Source organism: Lemur catta, chromosome 14, assembly GCF_020740605.2.
Source record: "Lemur catta isolate mLemCat1 chromosome 14, mLemCat1.pri, whole genome shotgun sequence".
In the NCBI taxonomy this organism is placed as follows: Eukaryota; Metazoa; Chordata; class Mammalia; order Primates; family Lemuridae; genus Lemur; species Lemur catta.
This window is the reverse complement of record NC_059141.1, coordinates 50,021,913-50,037,596: the sequence shown is the minus strand read 5'-3', so window position 1 is coordinate 50,037,596 and position 15,684 is coordinate 50,021,913. Positions and strand designations below refer to the sequence as shown.

The 15,684-nt window shown below is 36.6% G+C and overlaps 2 protein-coding genes across 3 annotated transcripts in view; one reads left to right on the top strand and one right to left on the bottom strand.

The window, feature by feature from the left end:
• MICU1 (mitochondrial calcium uptake 1) overlaps nt 1–15,684 on the bottom strand; it is a 238,307-nt gene that overhangs the window by 77,963 nt on the left and 144,660 nt on the right. For both annotated transcript variants that reach the window (XM_045569191.1, XM_045569192.1), the window contains exon 8: nt 11,306–11,503. In XM_045569191.1, coding sequence (XP_045425147.1) covers nt 11,306–11,503 — 198 coding nt within the window. The remainder of the gene's footprint in view (nt 1–11,305; nt 11,504–15,684) is intronic.
• Nucleotides 7,192–7,751, top strand: LOC123650370 (proteasome maturation protein-like). The gene has a single exon (XM_045569193.1). The coding sequence runs from the start codon at nt 7,228–7,230 to the stop codon at nt 7,651–7,653; it is 426 nt and encodes a 141-aa protein (XP_045425149.1). The 5' UTR covers nt 7,192–7,227; the 3' UTR covers nt 7,654–7,751.

Below are 15,684 nucleotides of genomic sequence, written 5' to 3'. Positions count from 1 at the left end.
GACACTGTAGTCCCAGCTACTCGGAAGGCAGAGGCAAGAGGATCACTTGAGCCCAGAGTTCAAGGCTGCAGTGAGCTATGATCATGCCACTGCACTCCAGCCTGGGTGACAAAGAGAAACCCCATCTAGTTACAAAACAAAAACAAAAAACTTTTCCTCCATTCTCTAAAACATATCAAACAAAAAAGTACTTTTTGGTATACTTTTACAGAATAATTATCAAAGTATTATCAAGGTTACATTTACAATGTCCAATGAACCTTATGTCACCATAGAAATTCCACCACATACAGTTATGTGTCATATAAGGATGTTTCGGTCAAAGATGGACTGCATATATGACCCACAAGATTATAATGGAGCTGGAAAATTCCTATGAACTAGTGACATAGTGATGGCGTAGCACAATTTTTTTATAAATTTAGTATAGTCTAAGTGTACAGGGTATATAAAAAAGTCTACAGTCAGGTACAGTAACATCCTGGACCTTCACATTCACTCACCACTCGCTCATTGACTCACCCAAAGCAACTTCCAGTCCTCCAAGCTCCATTCATGTTTCCTTACCCTTTCGTACCCTACACAGGTGTACCATTTTTTATCTTTTATACCATATTTTTACTGTACCTTTTCTATGTTTAGATATGTTTAGATATACACATACTTAACGTGTTACACTTGCCTACAGTATTCAGTGCAGTAACATGCCATACAGGTCTGTAGCCTAAGAAGAACAGGCTACACCATCTAGGTTTGTGTAAGTACACTCTATCATGTTTGTACAATGACAAAATTGCCTCAGGATGCATTTCTTAGAATGTATCCTCATTGTTAAGTGACGCATGACTGCATAGCATGTTTAGTTGGATTTTACCGCCAGAGAACTTATAAGCTATGAATAAGGGCAAAGGGAATTGCAAGACATTGGCTTTGGATTTTATATATCTTTTTTTTTTTTTTTTTGAGACAGAGTCTCACTGTGTTGCCTGGGCTAGAGTGAGTGTCGTGGCGCCAGCCTAGCTCACAGCAACCTCAAACTCCTGGGCTCAAGCGATCCTTCTGCCTCAGCCTCCCCAGTAGCTGGGACTACAGGCATGTGCCACCATGCCCGGCTAATTTTTTCTGTATATATTTTTTAGTTGGCCAGATAATTTCTTTCTATTTTTAGTAGAGACGGGGTCTCGCTCTTGCTGAGGCTGGTCTCGAACTCCCGACCTCGAGCAATCCACCCACCTCGGCCTCCCAGAGTGCTAGGATTACAGGCGTGAGCCACCGCACCCGGCCTTGGGTTTTATATATCTTCTTGTTAACCTAGCTCACCTCGACAGCTAACCTGGTCTTATCAGAGCAAGATATTGGACCTACTCCATGCCATGATGTGTTTAAAGAGAGACAATATAATTCATTTCAAAGAGTGTTGATATCAACACATGGGCGACTTATAAATACTACTGAGGAAAATTAAATTTTATTCTTTTATATTTACATAATTATATCTAATTATTAAAGCAGTGATTATTTCCTTAAAAATCCCTTGGTGCCCTAGGCAAAGAAAGATGACTAGGTTGGATGGAGCAGGTCACTGATCCAATCTGTTAATTTTTAGTGGAAAAACAGATGTCTGAATTTAAAAATAAGGCATCAAGATAAATAATTTGAAAGAAGCAAGAAACAAAAATATTTTATATATACTTGGAATAAGGATATTGTTTAGAAGGCAAGAAGAGTTTCTTGGGAGGAATGAGGATGGGAATATATCAGACTTGTAATTTTCCTATTTCTCCACAATTTGCAATACTATTTTAACTACCTAAATTTCTGATAAAAATAACATATTCTTTTATTTTTTTTTAAACATTTGGGAATATGATGCTTGCTATGGCCTTTCCTCACCAGAGTTTTATAAGGATAAAACTGGACATGTTGACTAAGTGCTTTATGTTTTCTTAAAAATATGTACTAGTAAAAGAATTTTATTATTGTAACCAAATATAAAAGTTGCAGTTTTCTATAGTGGAGATTGTTATTATTGTAATAGTCTTTTAAAATACCTTTAAACATATCGTTAGCTCATTAAAGTTATAAATACCTAAATGAGACGAGTACAGTAGTTACCCTTTATCCTCAGGGGATACATTTTAAGAGCCCCAGTAGAGGACTGAAACAAAGTATGGTAAGGAACCCAATTGCTGTCACTCAGAATATGTTTGTTATATCTTCTACCCACAAATTTAATGCCTTCTCCTTAACTAAGCACTTACACTATGGTTGTAACTTCTGCAGTTTGAGATGCAACAGCAAAACTAGCATGATTTTTTTTCCTTCTTCATGATTTCATGGATAGATCTGTTCTTACTGCAGATCTTAGCAACCTCAGCATATGATTTTTTTCCCCTTCCTAAGTGAAGAACTTTCATCTTTTTTACTTAAAGGAAGCATTTTACAGCTTCTCTTTGACATACCTGCATAGCCAGCATCACTACTCTTGTGCTTTGGGGCCATTACCAAGTAAAATAAGGACTACTTGAACACAAGCACTCTGATACTACAACGTCAATCTGATAACGAAGATGGCTAGTAAGTGACTAATGGGTGGGTAGTGTAGACAGCTTGGATATGCTGGACAAAGGGATGATTCATGTCCTGGACAGGATGGAGCAGGACTGTGTGAGATTTCATAGTGCTACTTCAGAAGGGCACCAATTTGAAACTTATGAATTGTTTATTTCTGGAATTTTCTGTTTAATATTTTCAAAGAGAAGTTGACTGCAGGTAAATGAAACCTTAGAAAGGGAAATCACAGATAAGGGGGTACTACTGTACTCTTTAATAAACCCTTCTAATGATTTCTGGAAAATTCAAGATGAAAACATCTATGGATGGAATAAGAAACTATACATTTATTACTATCCATGTTCTGGTTTGTAAAGGCAAAAGTAGAAGAATAAAACTAAAGGACATCTCACTGAATATCTCATTTTGTTTCTTGGATTTAATTAAATCAAGAGTCAACTCTCATCCCAGAGTTTACACAATAGAGTCACTTTCCCAGAAAACATAATGAACAAAACAAAACTGGGCTATTAGTGCAAAAAAGAAATCTGCTTAACAAGAGTTCTAGTTCCAGCAAGTGTGTGTTTGAAAGCTTTCTTGCTTTCTGGTCTCCTTTTCTATAATCTTTTGGCTAGGAAAGGAACTGAGGCTTGTCCTTTAATATAGTCCTTTCCATCAGATAGATTTAATTCTACTTTAGCACTTTAAAAAGATGGGTACAAAGATGTCAGCTTGATGACTTAAAGGCTAGGTGATTCTAGAATCTCCTTTTAATCATCTAGTTGCAGTAATAATTTTTTAAAAAACTCCTTAATATTTAAATTAATACTCCTATTTTTTTTCTCTACTCTTATTGACAGATGAGAATAACTACCACAGCTCTTTGTCTCCCTTTTATCTTCCTTCCTGATTGAACAAATCTAGTTAACCTCAATATTGTTTCTTGAAGACTGGGAATATAAGACAGTTATTATTCTTGGAATCATACCTAATTTACTTTCACATAATTGATACTTGTGATGTCTTAAAATGTGACAATTTGATTGGTTATGTGATAAACACGTGAATCCCAACTTATAAAAGAGATCATACTACAGATTGGAATTCTGTTAGATAATGGATAATACCTTTTCAGTGTCCTTGTTGATATTCTGGGGTTGGATTCTTCTTTCTTGTACTAATTAGTTTTTACTTTTCTTTGACATGACAGTTCCTTTTTTCTCCTCACCCCCAATTAAAATTAACCATAATCTTCCTATTACCTTTCATTTTTGACTGACATCCTACTTGTTATAGTCTTCAAGAAATCAATGAATATATTAATCAGAATTAAACTTGGCAGCTGTCTCCAAAGAACTCAACTCAATGGTTCTTAATAGCCTTAGATGGAATTTTTAATAACTTTAAAAGAGAATTTTTAATATCAACCTTGTATTCTTAAGTCATTACTTTAAACTTATGCTTTTTGAGTTCACAAATAGAGAAAAAGGGTAGAATTAAAAAATATAATTGGAATTAAGAGTATTAAAATATTTTTTGGCCGGGCGCGGTGGCTCACGCCTGTAATCCTAGCCCTCTGGGAGGCCGAGGTGGGTGGATTGCTCAAGGTCAGGAGTTCGAGACCAGCCTGAGTGAGACCCCGTCTCTACTAAAAATAGAAATAAAAATTATCTGGACAACTAAAAATATATATAGAAAAAAAATTAGCCAGGCATGGTGGCGCATGCCTGTAGTCCCAGCTACTCGGGAGGCTGAGGCAATAGGATCACTTAAGCACAGGAGTTTGAGGTTGCTGTGAGCTAGGCTGATGCCACGGCACTCACTCTAGCCCGGGCAACAAAGTGAGACTCTGTCTCAAAAAAGAAAAAAAAAAGTATTAAAATATTTTTAAAAATCTAACAGCTAATAATTCTCATGATTAAATTAAATGGCTAGTTCAGGTAGTATGTTACAAACAAAAGGGAGTGTATTTCTTCTCAGTCATAAGACTTGAGTAGCAAAGGAACCGGGAAATGGTGGTACTGAAGAAGGTAGTTCTTTTTTTGTCCCTAAAATTCAGAAACTTCTATTTTTCTTTAGAGTCCCAAATATATCAGGTACAGACACCTCATCTCAGACCAAAAGAAGTAAGAGACAAAGAGCAGAAACAGTTCAGTCTTAAAGGCAATGTGGTACAGACTTGAGTTGGAATCCTAGTTCTATCATATAATAGTCCTATGACTTTTATTGCTCTGAGTTTTAGTTTTTACATCTGGAACATGGGTATAATACCACTAAGCCTGATAGGGTTGTTGAGAGTTAAAGTAGGCATATAATAAATGTAAAGTGCTTGGTTCATAGTAGACACTCAATAAATGTTCATAAACTTTTCTCTTTCCTGACCCCTCTGGAAATTAAGTTTGACAGACAAATAATATTCTTTTCACTCTCAAAGCTACTGTGATAAGAAAAGGATAGAAACCACTAAACGGAAAAATAAATCTCCTTAATCTGAAATTTTAAAGTAGATAAGTAATGAAATAAAACTAGTAAGAGAAAGCTAGAAAGAATGATGGAATTATAAAACCCATACAAAAGTTATTAAGATACTATTAATCATTCTGTTTTCTTCTTGGCTATGATGATGAGATTGTATTTCATATTCAGTGAGGGGAAAAATTACCCAAAGTTTGAAAAGTGAAATTAAAACAAAAATTGCTTTCATTTTCCAGATGTTTTATCAGAAAACTATTTCAAAATAAAAGTAACGCCATTCAATCATTCAAGTGAGATGACTTAAGTGCCTACTGTTGGCCAGGTGCAGTGGCTTATGCCTGTTATCCCAGCACTTTGGGAGACAAAGGCGGGACGATCACTTGAGCCCAGGAGTTTGAGGTTGCAGTGAGCTATGATCATGTCACTGTACTCTACTCTGGGCGACAGAGTAAGACTTTCTCCCTCTCTCTCTAAAAAAAGTGTTTATTATACACCTACTGCCATAGTAGGTGGCAGTGGGTATACAAGAGAAGGTGAAAACATACTATTAAAGACAGCATTGATACATGCCAGGTGTTGTTAGGTATATAACACTGCATTAGTTTGATAGGGCTGCTATAACAAAATTCTATAGACTGGGTGGCTTAAACAACAGGAATTTATTTTCTCATAATTCTGGAGGCTGTAAATTCAAGCTCAGGGTGCCAGCAGGGTTGGTTTCCTTTGAGGCTTCTCTCCTTGACTAACAGATGGCTGCCCTCTAGCTGCCTCTTCACATGATTGTCTCGCAGTGCATGTCTACCCTTTGTGTCTCTGCGTATCCAAATTTCCTCTTCTTATAAGGACACCAGTCAGATTGGATTAGAGCCCGTCCTAACACCCTCATTTAACTTAAACACTTCTTTAGAGACATTTTCTCCAAATAAGGTTACATTTTAGGTACTGAGGGTTAGGACTTCAACATATAAATTTTGAGAGAATACAATTCAGCCTATAACAAATACCATGTCACTTAACCATTGCCCTGTTTTACAAATGAGGAGCTAGAATTTGAGAGAATAAATAACTCATCAAATGTCACATAGCCAGTAAGTGGTATAACCAAAATTTTAACCTTTGCCTCATTAGCATCAAAGCCTACACTCTTTCTGCTAGTCACACTTCCTCAAAGAAATACAAATTTAGTTGGGAAGACATAGTACTGAGTGATGAAAGTTTAAATAAGGGGGCTATCAATAAGAGGCACTTAATTCACTGGATATCTCAGTCTGTTTGCTGCTGCTATAAGAGAGTACACAGATTGGGTAAATTATAAAGAACAGAAGTTTATTTGGTTCATGGTTCTTTCTGGAGGCTGAGAAGTCCAAAAGCATGGCACTGGATCTGGCAAGGGTCATCCCCATGGCAGAAGGGCAAGCGAGCACATGAGACAGAGAGCAAATGGGGAGCCGAACTTCCCCTTTATCAGGAGCCTTGCTGATTGTAAGTTATTGCTACTGCAATAACTAACTCACTCCCATGGTAACACCAGTAATCCATTCACAAAGGCAGAGCCCTCATGACCTAATCACCTCTTAAAGGTTCTGCCTCTCAACAGTGTTACAATGGCAATTAAATTTCCAACATGTGAACTTTGGGGGGCATATTCAAACCATAGCACTGGACCTGTGCCATTACATGGAAAGAATAACCACTCACAGAACACTTACTTCATGGTGGGCTGGGTTGTTTCACAAGATTCTATTGGTCCCTTCACATGAAGAACTGCTGACTGACAAACAGGAACAGTCTTGGTATGTCTTGGCCCAAAGCCTACAGTGTCAATGCCAAACACAAGAGAGCTTTCCAGAATAAGTGCCTTAGATATGACTGCCTTTTACTTTACACTTCTTTTCTTCTGCATTTGGGTGTAGGGTATCTACAGGGACACAATATGAAATCCCTAATCTGCTTTATAATTTTTTTACATTATTGGCAATCTACACAATATGCTAGGGGGCTTTCAGCTCTACAGCACCTCAGGATGCAAGATGAAAGTCCTATGCTCTGTTTCTCTAGATTCCCATTTGTATTCCCATGAGTACTGGGCTAGACTGTGGTCAGGCTGGTACCTGCTCAGCTCACTGGTTGATCCGTATTGTTTTTGTTAAAAGTACCAACTAGAACGGGGCTGAGAGGCTCTTCGCAGAGCGGCTGAAGATGAATGCCAGAGGACTTGGATCTCAGCTAAAGGACAGTATTCCAGTTACTGAACTTTCAGCAAGTGGACCTTTTGAAAGTCATGATCTTCTTCGGAAAGGTTTTTCCTGTGTGAAAAATGAACTTTTGCCTAGTCATCCTCTTGAATTATCAGAAAAAAATTTCCAGCTCAACCAAGATAAAATGAATTTTTCCACGCTGAGAAACATCCAGGGTCTATTTGCTCCACTAAAATTACAGATGGAATTCAAGGGAGTGCAGCAGGTTCAGCGTCTTCCATTTCTTCCAAGCTCAAACTTTTCACTGGATATTTTGAGGGGTAACGATGAGACTATTGGATTTGAAGATATTCTTAACGATCCATCACAAAGTGAAGTAATGGGAGAACCACACTTGATGGTGGAATATAAACTTGGTTTACTGTAATACACTATGCTGTTTGTGAAAATAGAGGGGCTGCATCTTGTTTATAGTTGTCTTTTTACTGTAATTTGATGTATACAACATTAAAAGTACTGACATGAGAATTTTTGCAAAAAAAAAAAAAGTACCACCTAGTTTGTGCTTTATTCTCTAACTACATTTTATGGATCTATGCTCTTTTAAAATTATAATTATATAATTAACAAGTTAAATCATTTACATTTCCAGATTACGTTATAATGTTTCCAAAGAAGACAAGTCTGGGTATGCATACTAGGAACCAGGGTATATGACTTGAATCTTAGTACATATTAACCCTTACACAAAAATTGTTGGATGAAGTCTACTTCTTTCTTCTATACTCTGAGGAGTATATTGGAATGTTTCCATAAGAATGCAAAATTCACAAAGGTAAACATTATGCCTTTTTGTGTGTGTATATATATTTTTGTTGTTGTTGTAACATATCTAGTATATTTTATATATAAAATACCCAATTCAATATAAATCAGTGAACAAAATAAAACTCATTGCTTTCCACAGTGTGACAACAGTGACACTACCATTTCCAAATAAAGTTCTACAAGCCCAATGCTTAAATGCCATTGGACATAAATTTTCTTCATTCCATGAAGTTTTATTTGAACTCTATTATTTGCTATGGTTTACTGTGGCAAGGTAATTGGCAAAAACCTGAGTACTGTGGTTATTGTGAAGACAGAGCCCCCCATGTACAACTAGACAAAAGCAAAACTTCACTAACTAGAATATTTAGAAACTGAGATATTATGGTTAATTTATGACTACTTTTCTGGTTAACTGAGCGCTGACCAGATAATTGCTTTTGTTTCGATTATTGTTGAAATCTTTTCAAGTAGTTTGCTAGGTTGATGTATCATATTTCTCTGCATGCAATGGAGAAAAACCTTTGAAATCTAAACACTTCACCACCTTTCCTGATGCTTACTTAGCCTTAGCCTGTGCCTTTCGACAGAGAAAGCTACCTATCTAGCAGTATAAGGGAGTCAGACTAGGGAAACATCAAAGCTTTTCAACCTTGTAAATGTTAGTTGATCTCTTACTACACAGTAAGTCCTCACTTAACATCATCAACAGGTTCTTGGAACCCATGACTTTAAGTGAAGCAATGTATAACAAAATCAATTTTACTATAGGCTGATTGATACAAATAAGAGTTAAGTTCCCGGGGCATATTTCTGGTCACAAAAACATCATCAAATTTCTAAATAAAGACTCAAAACACTTCTAATCTTAAACATTGAAATCAATGTGAGCTATATATATACTTTTAAAAAAGATTAACAAAAAACAAGTAAGATAATGATTTACCCAATTTTTGGTGAATCATTGAGTGATGGTAGTCGTAGTGGCGGTGGGTAAAATCAAGGAGTGAATGTTTTCAAAGTGAAAATTACAAGGAGCACCCCCTCCCACTATGCAGTTCGAAAACAATGATACATATGGTAGGCTTGCTGAGTGCTTTTATATTGCATCATTTACTGTTGTGCATTTGTATGATTATCATCTACTTTACGAATTTTTATTTTATAATAATTTGTATTAATTCATGCATTCATTTTCAACCTACTTATTCCAGTTCAGGGTAGAGGATGGCCACAGACTATTTTGGCAGCTTCAGGTGCAAAGTGGGAACCAACCCCGAACATGACACCATTCCACTGCTGGGCACACTCACACACAAACCCACACCCACTCAGACTGGGACTATTTAGACATGTTAATTCATCAAACATGCACACCTGTGGGATGTGGGCGGAAACTGGAGTACCTGGAGAAAACCCATGCAGACATGGGGAGAATGTGCAAACTCCACACAGATAGTGGCTTCAGCCAGGAATCGATACTTTTCCCTCATCAATGTAACAGTGAAAGGATGTTGAATGAAACGATGTTATTTGAGGAGCTGATGTATATAAAGCCCTTGCCACTTGTAATGGGGGCTACAAGAGCCTCCACAAGAAGCTTAGCTTAATTGCAGAGATCCCTTTCCTTTATTCTTTAGAAACAGAGTCTCACTATGTTGCCCAGTTGCCCAGGCTGGCCTTGAACCCTGGGGCTCAAGTGATCCTCCTGCCTCACTTTCTCTAGTAGCTGGGACTACAAATGCCTGTCACTGTGCCTGGCATCATTACTTTGTTTTTTTGAGGTGAATTTTCTGAATATCAATTCCATCATTTTCAAAAAATATGTACAAAAGCACATTTCAAAATTTGATCTGATTTTTAATATTATCTATCCTTCTGCTTTTCTCCTAGAGTATGAATATTGAACAGCATTCTTAAGGATAATTGGAATTCAGTTGTGATTTTCAAACTTGTCTCAAACTGAGTCAAGTGGGTGGAAAAGGTATATATCAGAATAGTATATCAGAATCTTGGGGGACAATGGGAGAGTAGATAGAGAAGTAATATATGTAGTTAAAAAACAAAGCAGTGCTTTTCTCCAATAATTTTATATGTTTTTAGTCACAGTATTTAATATTTAAAATTTTAAATAACATTAAAGTAAGGCATGTATTGAAAGACAAAGAGGTTGAGAAACATCAGCATAAGGGAATTTTTAAAAATCTCAGAAATTAGAGACTTCATTTTTTGCCTCCAGACAAAAGGGCATATAGAAGGCATTTGGTGAATATTTTGAACCTAATAGAATAGCTAATTAGCCCAAACACACTTAATTCATTAAACATAAATGCAGAAGCTGGGCATGGTGGCTCACGCCTATAATCCTAGCACTCTGGGAGGCCGAGGTGGGTGGATCGCTCGAGGTCAGGAGTTTGTGACCAGCCGGAGCAAGAGTGAGACCTCATCTCTACTAAAAATAAAAAGAAATTATCTGGCCAACTAAAACTATCTATGGAAAAAATTAGCCGGGCATGGTGGTGCATGCCTGTAGTCCCAGCTACTCGGGAGGCTGAGGCAGTAGGATCGCTTAAGCCGAGGAATTTGAGGTTGCTATGAGCTAGGCTGATGCCACGACACTCACTCTAGCCTGGGCAACAAAGCAAGACTCTGTCTCAAAAAAAAAAGAAAAAAAAAATATACATATATAAATGCAGAAATGGTAATTAGAGAGTTGTCCACAGTGACTGAATAGCATCATGGTCTAAACTTCAAGTGGAAAAATAAACTTGTAAATCTCCAAATGCAGTAAGACACCTTTGCAACTCTGAACACATATATTTTGATTCTGATATTTTGTGTTTCTGGCTGTTATTACCTTTGCCAACATTCATAGAAAGAGCTATTTATTAACTGCCTTCATCTCCACTTTCTGGTGCCTTCCACACAATAAACATAAAAGTAGGGATACATGCTCAGGCTGTGAACTGCTCTGCCCACTGAATTTTTTTCTCTATAAGCTGGAGATCCACAGACAACTAAGATGTTCAATTTAGAATTTTTTGGTTTTTAGATTTAGAACTACCTTCCTCTGTGACATTTCCACAGAATATGTTATTTCCTACCCGCTGTCAGTTTGTAGATCACCGATAAGGTTCAAACCAATCAGTTCTCACAGTTGGAGACAAATTGGAAGGATGCCTATCATACCAGCCCTCCTAGCCCAGTGGCTCCATGTGTGATGGATCTCCTGAGGTCCAAGGAACACCTACCTCTAGCTTCAGAACATCATGCTGAAGTTTACGCTGAAATTCAAGGAAGTTTTTGATTGTCAGCTTCCCTTTGAGGTCAGCTCCAAAAAAGTAGGTCGTGAGGGCTGAACACAAGCCGGACTTGAGGGTGTTACCAGTAGTAGGACGATCTCTGTGACGCATACCCATACTGGTTTGGGAGCGAATGATGCTCTGAACCTAACATAGAATCAAACCCGCAACCACAAAACAAAACAAAACAAACATTAGGAAGTAAAAAACATAGAAAAGTAAGAATAATAACTATTGTTTATTATTTACCTACACTGTACTACAATTATCTCTTTTAATGCTTACAACAATCTTATAAGGTAAGTCCTATTACTATCTTCATTTTATAGATAAGGAGATTAAGGCACACGGAGTTAAATAACTTGCTCAAAGTCAAGTGGCTAGCAAATAGTAGAGCTAGGATTCCAACACAGACAGCCGGACACCTTTATAATTAGGATTCTCTTAGGAAATCTCTCTTCAGAAAGGAGTAAGCATTTGTTTTTGAGATTCAAAACCTCTCTCACACAACTAAGATAATCAACCTCACAATAATATCTTCCATTTCTCAGGAGACTTAAAAATTTCACACTTCTCACTACTGACTCTCTAGTTATTCAGAATAATTTAAAATGAGATATATAAGGATAAATATTAGAAGTATGTAAAAAACACTACATAAAGCATTGTGGGTGATGATTTTAAAGTACCAAATTTAAAAAGCATAATATTTAAAAACTTAAGATTTGTATGATCATAAAACAGATTTATTTAAGAATATTTGAAGAAATTTGTTTTTTTAAAGATAGTATTTTCTTCATTATGAAATTAATCTGTTTATTACCAAAAAGGCAAAAAATACAGAAATAAAGTAGAAAGTGGTACTCTTCCATAATCCCATTGAAGAAAACTGTTAACACTTATTTATATACTTCTAGACATTTTCTGTTTAAATATATGCATATATGCATACACACATATGCACATTTATATGTATTTACATATATACACATATTTTATATAAATGGGATTTTACTCTGGAATCTATGTTTTTCACTTAAAAATGTGACATCTTTCAATGTTAACACATATATATCTATTTCATACTCTAATGGTTACACTGTATTCTACTATATGGAATTTAACCAATCCCTTATTTGCGAACATTTAACTTATTTCCATCTTTCTGGCTTTATAAACAAAGTAGCAATGGATATTTTAATTTATACATTTTTGGTTCTTCTCCACTTATTTCCTTAGAATAAACTATTAGAAGAATTGCTATATCAAAGGGTATACTCATGTAAAATGTTGATAACATATTGTCAAATAGGTCACCAGAAAGGCTAAGCCAATTTACCACATCCACCACCAACTTATGAGTAGACCTATTTTCCCAGACTCCTGCCATTAAATGCACTAATTAGTTAGATTAAAAAATAATATTATGCTGTTGTTTTAATTTGCATTTCTTTGATTTGTGCTAAATAAGGCACATTTGCATATATTTATTGATCATTTTTCTTATTTTGCATGGTACCTTTGCCCATTTTTCTGCTGGGGGCGATGCCTGTCTTCTTCTTACAGATTTATAAGATTTATTTACATATTAAAAATGCTGTGACAGAGACTGGCTAGCTGTTTGCCTAATTCATTTCTTCTTCTTTGTGGGCACCAGCTAGACTCTATTATACAACCTGTTTATGATTAAGTGTGGCCACAAAACTGAGCTGTAGCCAACAGAATCCTAGTGGAAGTCATATGTGCCACTTCAGGCCTTGCCCATAAAAACCATCCAAGTATAACCCTCCATGCTCTTTCTGCCTTGGAAGCCACAAGATGCCAACACGGTCACAATATGTAAAGAGCCTGAATCAATGCTTGGAGAACTGTCTATTGATTTTATTTTATATTTTACTTCATTATTTTATTATTTTATTTTAGAAGGAGTCTTACTCTGTCACCTGGGCTAGAGTGCTGTGATGTTAGCTTAGCTCACAGCAATCTCAAACTCCTTGACTCAAGTGATTCTCCTGCCTTACCTCTTGAGTAGCCGGGATTACAGGCGCATGCCACCACGCCCGGCTAATTTTTCTATTTTTAGGAGAGATGGGGTCTTGCTCTTGCTCAGGCTGGTCTCGAGCTCCTGACCTCAAGCGATCTTCCTATCTTGGACTTCCAGAGTGCTAGGATTACAGGCGTGAGCCACCATGCCCGGCCTGATCATCCATGTTACAGCTTATGTGAGTGAGAAAACAAAACTCCTATTGTGTTAGGCCACTGAAATCCTGAAGATATTTTATGAAAGGAGTTTAAACCATGTATCTGCATAAGAATTTTATATCACCAGTGATGCGTTTCCTCAAACACAAACTCTTTATGTGTTCTTAACATACTGGGAAATTTTTCAATACAATAGCATGATGAAGTAGAAAGAACAAAAGCTTTGCTAGAAGTCCAATATGCTATCCATTGCGCCAAAGAGCCAGCCAAGAACCAAATCAAGGACTCAATAACCTTCACAATAGCAACAAAGAAAATAAAATACCTAGGAATATATTTAACTAAGGAAGTAAAAGACCTCTACAGTGAAAACTATAAAACATTGAGGAAGGAAATAGCAGAGGACATAAACAGGTGGAAAACCATACCATGCTCATGGGTGGGCAGAATCAACATTGTTAAAATGTCTATACTACCCAAAGTGATCTACAGATTCAATGCAATCCCTATTAAAATACCATCATTTTTTGCAGATACAGTAAAAATAATTCTATGCATTGTATGGAACCAGAGAAGACCCCATATAGCAAAAGCAATCTTAAGCAAAAAAAAAAAAACAAATTGGGAGGCATCAATTTACCAGACTTCAAGCTATATTACAAGGCTATAGTAACTAAAACAGCATGGTACTGGTACAAGAGCAGAGACATAGACCAACAGAACAGAACTGAGAATCCAGATATAAAACTAATAGCCAGCTAATCTTTGACAAAGCAGACAAAAACATACACGGGGGAAAAGAATCTTCATTCAATAAATGATGCTGGGAAAACTGGAGAGCCACATGTAGAAGACTAAAATAGGACCCATACCTTTCACTTCTCACAAAAACCAAATCACAGTGAATAACAGACTTAAACCTAAGGCATGAAACTATAAGAATTCTAGAAGAAAATGTTGGAAAAGCTCTTATAGACATTGGCCTAGGGAAAGAATTTATGAAGAAGACCCCAAAGGCAATCACAACAACAAAAATAAATAAATGGGACCTGATCAAATTAAAAAGCTTCTGTATAGCCAAGGAAACTATCATGAGAGCAAGCAGACAACCTACAGAATGGGAGAAAACATTTGCATGCTACACATCTGATAAAGGGCTGATAACTAGAATTTATTTAGAACTCAGGAAAATCAGCAAGAAAAAATCAAACAACCCTATCAAAAAGTGGGCAAATGACATGAACAGAAACTTTTCAAAAGAAGATAGACTAATGACAAAGATGCTCAACATCTCTAATCATCAGGGAAATGTAAATCAAAACTGCAATGAGGTATCACTTATCTCCAGTGAGAATGGCCTTTATCAAAAAATCCCAAAACAATAAATGTTGGCATGGATGTGGAGAGATAGGAACACTCATACACTGCTGGTAGGACTGCAAACTAGTACAACCTCTGTGGAAGGTAATACGGAGATACTTCAAAGAGGTACAAGTAGAACTACCATTTGACCCAGCAATCCCATTACTGGGCATCTACCCAAAGGAAAAAAAGGCATTCTATAAAAAAGACATCTGCACTTGAATGTTTATAGCAGCACAATTCACAAATTGCAAAGATGTGGAAACAACTCAAGTGCCCATCAATGCATGAGTGGATTAATAAAATGTGGTATATGGCATACCATGGAGTTCTACTCAGCCACAAAAAACAATGGTGATCTAGCACCTCTTGTATTATCTTGGATAAAGGTAGAGCCCATTCTACTAAGTGAAGTTTCACAAGAATGGAAAAACAAGCACCATATGTACTCACCACCAAATTGGTATTAACTGACTTAACTGACCAACACTTAAGTGCATATGTAGTAATAACATTCATTGGGTGTTGGGCAGGTGGGAGGGGCGAGGAGGGGATGGGTATAGTCACACCTAATGGGTGCAATATGCACTGTCTAGGGGATGGACACGCTTGAAGCTCTGACCAGGTGGGGCAAAGGCAATATATGTCATCTAAACATTTATACTTCTGTAATAGGCTGAAATTTAAAAAAAATTTAAAAAAAGAACAAAAGCTTTGAATTCAGGAAAGAGCTTTTCAAATCCACAACTAACTACCTATGTCTT

Coding starts and splice junctions, on each gene's coding strand:
- LOC123650370 (XM_045569193.1), top strand. CDS start 7,228: ATGAATGCCAGAGGACTTGGATCTCAGCTAAAGGACAGTATTCCAGTT.